Source organism: Phoca vitulina, unplaced genomic scaffold (assembly GCF_004348235.1).
Source record: "Phoca vitulina isolate PV1807 unplaced genomic scaffold, GSC_HSeal_1.0 scaffold13, whole genome shotgun sequence".
Taxonomy (NCBI): domain Eukaryota; kingdom Metazoa; phylum Chordata; class Mammalia; order Carnivora; family Phocidae; genus Phoca; species Phoca vitulina.
This window is the reverse complement of record NW_022589716.1, coordinates 6,823,350-6,830,606: the sequence shown is the minus strand read 5'-3', so window position 1 is coordinate 6,830,606 and position 7,257 is coordinate 6,823,350. Positions and strand designations below refer to the sequence as shown.

Sequence of the window (7,257 nt, the reverse complement as noted above, 5' to 3'; positions counted from 1 at the left end):
GAGGCGGGGTTTGAACCAAGGGAAGTGAAATGATGAGTTAATAGAGCCTCAGGTTGTGAAGAACGGCTGTGAGCAGCAGGGAGGAAGCCAGGACGATGCAGGAGGATGTAGCTATCATTGCTGCCAGGGATGGGTGACCCTCCTGGCTTCCAGGAGTGGGCGGCTGGTAGAGGAGGAGCCGGGAAAGGAGGCTGAGAAGGTTGGAGGAAGCCGAGAGGGGGTAGTGAATTAAAAAAGACAGGGTGTTGAAAGCTGCAGAGATTTGGAGAAGAAATCTGAGAAGCGCCTGCTGAGTCCAGCAAGGTGGAAGTTTTGCGGGGCCCCCGGGGGAGCAACCTCATGGTGGAGTGGGATCAGGATAGAATGGGGGCTGAGAACGTAGTGATAGCCGAGGTGGACACTTCTGGTGAATGTTGCTGAAAAGGAGAGGGCTATACTTGGCGGGGCTGCAAGTCTGTGTGCTTTGCTTTGGTGCAGGGTCCACCCGCAGGATTGTTGTGGGGTCACAGCTCAGTGCAGTGGGTGCTGGCATCGAGGCCTCGGAGGCTAGCTCGACCCCATGACCTTGTCATGGATGTTGTGTGCTTTCTTGAGCCTTAGGGATGGGGCCCAGGAGTTAGGTGCAGCACCAGCTTGGAACCAGTGTCACAGGAATGTCCCCTTCTGTGGCTCAGTTTGGACCTGCTTTGGGCAGGAGGCATGTCCCTACCCAAGCAACTTTGTTTTCTAGAGGGCCTGAGCTTCTCCGAGCACAGCACAAGAGGGAAGAGGCTGGGATGGTCTGAGCCGGTCTCTGTTACATCCAGAAGCCCCTTTCTTCATCCCCGGAGCTCCTACAGTCTGTCTTCCTGTCCCCAGCTCCCACTGCTTTTGTCTCTGGCCTGGTTGTTTGTCCACCAGGTGTCACTGTGACTGTATTTGAGGGCCTGGGGGGGAGGGGGGCGCCGGCCAGGGGAGGGAGTGCTGGCCCAGGTGTGCGGGGAGCATGGGTCACCTGGCCCTCTCTTGGGGTCCTCAAAGTCCTCGCTGCTCTTGGGTTCAGGCAAAGCCTGACTGGGTAATGGGAGCCTCCCTGTGCTGTTTAGGTAATGAGAAGTGGGTGTTGTTGGGGCCCAAGCATCAAAGCAAGGTTGAAAAGGGAAAGAAACCTAACCTGTAGGGTGCGACTGAGGCTGGAGAGGCGGGAGAAAGCTTACAGAAGGTGAGGATTGTGACACGGTACTGGAAGCCTGGACAGTCTGGGCTCGGAGCGCACAGGAGAAGGGCTTGTGTGAACCTAAGAAAAGCTGTCCTCTGTGAAGAGATCCAGGCTTTTTGTTTTGTTTCCTTTTTCTCCTGGAATTGTCTTCTCAGAGGACAGCTGAGGAGGGAATTTTCTGCCTTGGGACGCGAACGACCTATGTCCTCGAACATAAGCAAAACTTTGCGTGCCCAGGGCTGCAGCAGCCCTCAGAGTCCGGGTAGTTGGTTTTGATGGCCTTTTACAGAAATCTTTCCCTGAAATCCCCTCAGTTCCACAGTTTCCCAGGGGGTCTTTACGAACCTTTGTGGGGCTTTGTCAGCATGGGCACAACTCAGGTTTGAGAATTTTCTTTGGCATTATCAGAAAACCGGGCACCAGGATTCTCATCCAAGTCACAGCAGAGACCTGGGGGATGTGGGGAAGGTGGGTGGAATGGGAGGGTCTGGTAGCTTCGCGGAGGGAGGTAGAAGGCATGATCTCCTCAGTATGTTCTTCCCCGAGTTGTCTGGGAGCGCCCTCGGAAGCCCGACTGCAGTGGCTACTGTCTCCGGGTACAACAGAGTAGCGCTCAGTTTGGACTTTCTCATGGACATTAGTTCAGAACTGTCCCTAGGCCCTAAAACCTGACTCCTGCCCAGCGTTTCTCAGCTGTGAGCTGATCTGTCTTGCGTTTCCCCCCCCCCCCCCCAGATCTCCTGATGACAGGACACCGCACCACGTTTACCATGCAGCATGTCATGGGTGTGCCCCGCGTGTTGGTGCGGAGCGGCCTCCTTGGAAGGGACCTCTGTATGATCAGGACTCTCTGCAGCCCCGGCCCTAGCCAGCCCAGAGAGAAGGAACCTAAGGAGGTGGCCCTGGGGCTGTACCACCGCGTCACAGCTCTGGGAAGAGCCCTGGGGCACAGCATTCGGCAGCGAGCGTCCTCCACGGCCACGACATGGTGGGACAGATATGAAGAGTTTGTCGGACTCAATGAGGTTCGAGAGGCCCAGGGAAACGTGACTGAGGTGAGGAGGGAAGTCGGGGTGGTTGGCCCTGCCTTCTGACTCGGGAAATGTGGCCCGGAGGCTCCTGCCAAATAAATCACCAGCCACACACCACCAGCCATGCCCACATTTGCCTTTCCTTGAACAAATACTATTCATAGAGGGATTTGACTCATTTCTCACATGACAACCTGGGTTTGATAGTCCTGGGGTGAAGATCTCTGTGTAACCGTGCTCACCTACCCAAAAAACAGGTTTCTGTGTACCGATCAGTCCCCGGCCATCGACATCCATTGTGTTAGACCCGTGGACACTTCCTACGTGGGCCCTTTGGGGTCGGTGAGAGTGTTAGAGCGTCCTCAAAGCCCTGTGTGGAATTAAAACAGCCCTGGTGAAGGTAGAGGCCCAGGGCCGGGGCAGCATCCTGTGCTGAGCTGGAAAGAGCTCAGCCTGGGGCTGTGAAGCCCTTGGTGGCAACAGAAACGCATTCTGTCATCTCTGTTCCTGCTCCTGCCTAGCGCAGACCAGGCTAGTGAGGTGACAAGAACCTGGGGTTCAGCGGGAGGTTTTGAGGCACCGTGCTGTCCCTCCCTTTGGAGGTCGTGACCTTGGCTGAGCTGGCGTTTCTGGGTCTGTAACATGGAGGCCACAGCAATGCCGCTGATGGTATTGTTGTGAGGTGTGGCTAAGGTAATGTACGTGAACAGCTTCGGAACCTGGGTTCCTCTTTGTGGTTTGTATCAGACTAGAATTGCCTGGGTTTTGTGTACAGCATTAGCTATTTTCCAGTTTCTCAGGGGCACATTATTTCTACTTGAATGGATAAATCCGGGGATTCTGATGGGTGTGGCCCGGAGTTGCACTTTGAGGCCTGCTGGGTGAGCCAGGATTTTGTGTCTGAGGGACTCCTCTTCCACCCTTTTGCACCAAGACCCCACTCACCTCAGCCACAGCCTTGTTGGGAATGGAGCTGAGCCTGTGTGGGTGTGGAGGGAAGGGCAGACAGCCTCCATCATTCTCTCTGCAGGCAGAGAAAGTGTTCATGGTGGCTCGAGGGCTTGTCCGAGAGGCTCGGGAGGACTTGGAAGTTCACCAGGCCAAGCTGAAGGAGGTGAGGGACCGCTTGGACCGCGTCTCCAGAGAGGATAACCAGTACCTAGAACTGGCTACGCTGGAGCACCGGATGCTGCAGGTAGGCACCTTGGGAGGCAGCCTTTCCTCACTGGGGAGGGACCCTAGTCTGGGCAGGTCAGGGAGGGGCAAGGTGGGAACCCTCACTGGTCTGTGGTCAGAGGTCTGGTGAGGGAGGTAAACCAGAAGGTACACTGGGCCCCAGGCTTCCGGAGCCTATCCACCCACTTCCTCCTGGAGTTCGAAGTCCAAGGCAGTATAATCTGGGTCCCAGATTGCTGAGGAGGGAGCACCGTGGAGGAAGGACTGGCCCAGAGAGGACACATTCTGTAGTCATTATGCATGTCTCATCAGACCCAGCACTGCTTGGGTAGGAGATAGTACAGCTCATCTTGACACCCCCCCCCCAATTCCTTTGCTCCCTGTCCCGACCGGGCTTACTCTCTTCATTCACCCAACGGGTTTACAGAGCATGTGGTCTGGGCCGGGCCGAGGCTGAGCCCCAGGAGCGTCTGCTCGTGGCTACCGCTGCAGAGCCACGTTCCTGCTGTGTAACACAGCTTTGCTTCTGCAGGAGGAGAAGAGGCTTCGTGCAGCCTATCTGCGTGCTGAAGACTCGGAGCGAGAGAAGTTCTCCCTCTTCTCTGCGGCTGTGCGGGGAAGTCACGAGAAGGAGCGCACTCGAGCTGAGAGGACCAAGAACTGGTCCCTCATTGGGTCAGTCCTGGGGGCCCTGATTGGTGTGGCTGGCTCCACCTATGTGAACCGTGTGCGGCTACAGGAGCTGAAGGCCTTGCTCTTAGAGGCACAGAAGGGGCCTGTGAGCCTCCAGGAGGCCATCCGAGAACAGGCATCCAGCTACTCCGTCCAGCAGAGGGACCTCCACGACCTCATGGTGGACCTAAGGGGCCTGGTACAAGCTGGGCCCGGGCAGAGCTCTGGGGCCCAGTCAGGTGCTTCCCCCACCCGAGACAGAGACGCAGATGTCCTTTCAGCCACCTTGAAAGAGCAGCTCAGCCATTCCAGGCAGGTGCGTTCCTGTCTAGAGGGTTTACGAGAGCGGCTTGATGGCTTGGAAAAGACTTTCAGCCAAACGGCCGAGGTGGTTCAGCTTGCAAAGGCTGCAGTGCATCCGAGCCTGGTGGAGCCAGCAGATGGGGCTCTACCTGGCTCCTTGCTGGAGCAGGGGAGCATGATCCTGGCGCTGTCGGACATGGAGCGGAGGCTAGAAGCCCAGGTCAACAGGAACACCATCTACAGCACGCTGGTCACGTCTGTGACATTTGTGGCCGCACTGCCTGTGCTCTACATGCTGTTCAGGGCCAGCTAGCCCCTGGACCCCCCTCCAGAGGCCCTGAGGGGATAGGTGTGGCTATGGATTTAGTTAGAGAATCCCAATGATGAAGTGAGCCTTGGGGTCTGTGTGGCTCACCAGCAGGCATACTTTGCTTTTTAGAAAATGCTCACTTATATTAATTATCAAAACTCTGTGCTAATGTCCAATTAAAATGTCTTTGGGTTTGTGTTATTTAAAGTAATTTACATTAGATGGAGTTCTTCTTGTTGAAGACTGAGATTTGGGATTCGAGGGTTGGGCCTGGAATTACGGTAATCATCGTTCCCTTTAGTTCCTCTCTCACCTCCTCCGGTAGTTCCTCTCTCACCTCCTCTTGGTCTCGTCCTCAGTTCAGGACCATGTTGGATGTACTTACCCTTGAGGCCTGGGTTTTTGTTTTGGATTGCCTGGCCTGGCCTCTTCTTGCCTGACCCTCCCCTGTCAGATAGCCTGGGGGTTCCAGTGAGTGGAATATAGCCTGCACACCGACTGTTGACCATGGTTACTGCCCTGTTTCTGGATTACTTTCTTTGCCAGGGTGGGGAGAACCTTCTGGTTCTAACACTGGAGGGATGATCGGAAGAGAGCAGGGAAGAGGGATCAGGGGAATGGTTGATAAATATTGCTGGGGACATAATTACAGAGATTGGTAGCCAGTCCGGGTCCCTGTGCAGAGAAAGCTTTGGGCAGCCCCGTGTGCCCCTAGAGCTAGGTGTCCTCCCATACACAGCCTAGGGACAGCCTGTACCGGAAGGGGCAGAGCTCAGCCCATCAGCAGTGTGAACTAAATGGCAAGGATGGGGAGGGGCCTCCCAGAGGTAGGAGGTGCAGTGGGGGGCCCCGGGGATGGACTGCCTGGAAACTCCCGGCCTGTCCCTTTTCAGAGGAGAACAGCAACCTTTGACCTGGGCTAACTGGCTATGGGTGGCCTTGTGTGTCCTTGAGTAAACAGGAACAGCCAGGAGGTACTCTGTCCTCCCTGCAGGTCTGGAAAAGCCACTCCTTTCCGAGTGTGTGGAGGTATGTAGATCTGTGAGGAGGGGCTTCTGTGGGCTGGGACTTGTTTGTCTGGGCCTGTGTGGAGCCCACTTTCTGCAGGGGCCTGTGGAGCCGGTAGGGTTTCCTATGAGGTACCCTCCCTCCTCGGAACCTGTGGTCAGGCTTGGGCTGTGAATACAGCCCAAGTGGCCCACGGGTTCTGTGAGCCTCTGAGCGCCTGGTCCCTTGGTCATTTGGTCACTCCATTCTTGACCTTGTTTTCTTTGTGTCATGGTTCCTCAGGACAGCATGGGATGAAATGACCTCTGCTTGTGGGATGTGCACCCTCCTGATGGGGTAGGAGGTGCCATATCTGTGTATAGATGAGGGATGCTGTGGGGTTTGGAAGTCCCATGTCCCCCTTTGGGGTGAAGTAATTCCTAAAGGGTGTGCACTTAAGTGAATGGATTTGAGGAGGGGCGGATTCCAGGTATGTGGGAGGGGGCTCCCCCCATAGGCTGCACAGGCAGGAAAGCCAAGGGGGCTGAGGTGGTGATGGATGTGGAGGAGTGGTGGAGTGCAGGTTAGAAAATGAGGTGGAGGGCCTGGGGTCTGATGCCAGAGGCCAGGAATAAGGAAAATGGGAAGGGGGTGCCATGCTGGTGCACGGACCTAGGTGCTAGAAGAGGGGATGGAGGAAAGGGAGTGACCTGAGAAGTTGGTGAGAGAGAAATTGGAAGGCAGAGTTGGGTAGATGAGAGTGAAGGCAGACTCTTGACTGGGGGGAGGGGGTGGCAGGTGGCAAGAGAGTGCCTGTGGTGTTGGCTCTTTGGACAGTAGCCAGTGTGGGTGACCTGGACCTTCTGGTTGAGGCTCTCCCTAGCCTGTGGAGGCTCTGGGGGCTTCCAGGGTGATATGTGTGACAAATTTTGCCTCCCAGGAGGCTATCCATATGTGTCTTGAGCCAAAGTCCTAACAGGATGGGCCAGGTCCTGGTACCTGAGTTCTCAGTGGGCAGGCCAGCCTGTGTGTGAAGGGCCCGGCAGAGGGCACAACTGGGTCTCTGCCCAGCGGTTCCTCCCTAGAAAGGCCCAGGTATTTTTGCCAGTGAGGGAGTCCAGACTTGCCCAGGGCTTCTCAGCTTAGGGTGGGTCCAGGTACAGGCCTGGGAGGAAAAGAAGTAAATGTGTCCTTGCTTGTGCACTTTGCAACCCGCGTGCGCTCAACTTTAACAGCCGGCTAGGTGTGGTATCCCCTCTTGCCGGTGAGCAAATAGGCGCGTATGGGGCGTGGGGGGGGGGGGGGCGGTCAGGTTACTAGGCTTAGGGGTGGCACAAACCCAGGCCCAACCCCAAAGCCTGTGCTCCTCTCGCACAGCTAGAGGTTGGGGCCGGAAGGAGGGGGTGGCTGTTAGGGAGTCCGGAGAGTAGGGGCGGTGGGGAGAAACCAGGCGCCGAGAAGTTCAGGTAAAGAAAGTTGGAGGACGGCCACAGAAGGGAAGGAGGGAACTCGCGGCGCTGGAGCGGGGGTGGTGGCTGGCGAGCCCGCGGGGCCGGTGAGGGGCGACGGAGGCGGCCGGG

At 56.6% G+C, this 7,257-nt stretch overlaps 1 protein-coding gene across 3 annotated transcripts in view; it reads left to right on the top strand.

Annotated features, from left to right (window-relative positions):
• Positions 1 to 4,950, top strand: part of CCDC51 (coiled-coil domain containing 51) — a 12,750-nt gene extending 7,800 nt beyond the window's left edge. For all 3 annotated transcript variants that reach the window (XM_032412666.1, XM_032412667.1, XM_032412668.1), the window contains exons 2-4: positions 1,934 to 2,253; positions 3,260 to 3,424; positions 3,938 to 4,950. In XM_032412666.1, the coding sequence (XP_032268557.1) occupies positions 1,934 to 2,253; positions 3,260 to 3,424; positions 3,938 to 4,693 (1,241 nt within the window). In that variant the 3' untranslated portion in view covers positions 4,694 to 4,950. The remainder of the gene's footprint in view (positions 1 to 1,933; positions 2,254 to 3,259; positions 3,425 to 3,937) is intronic.
• The last annotated feature ends 2,307 nt before the right edge of the window (positions 4,951 to 7,257 follow it).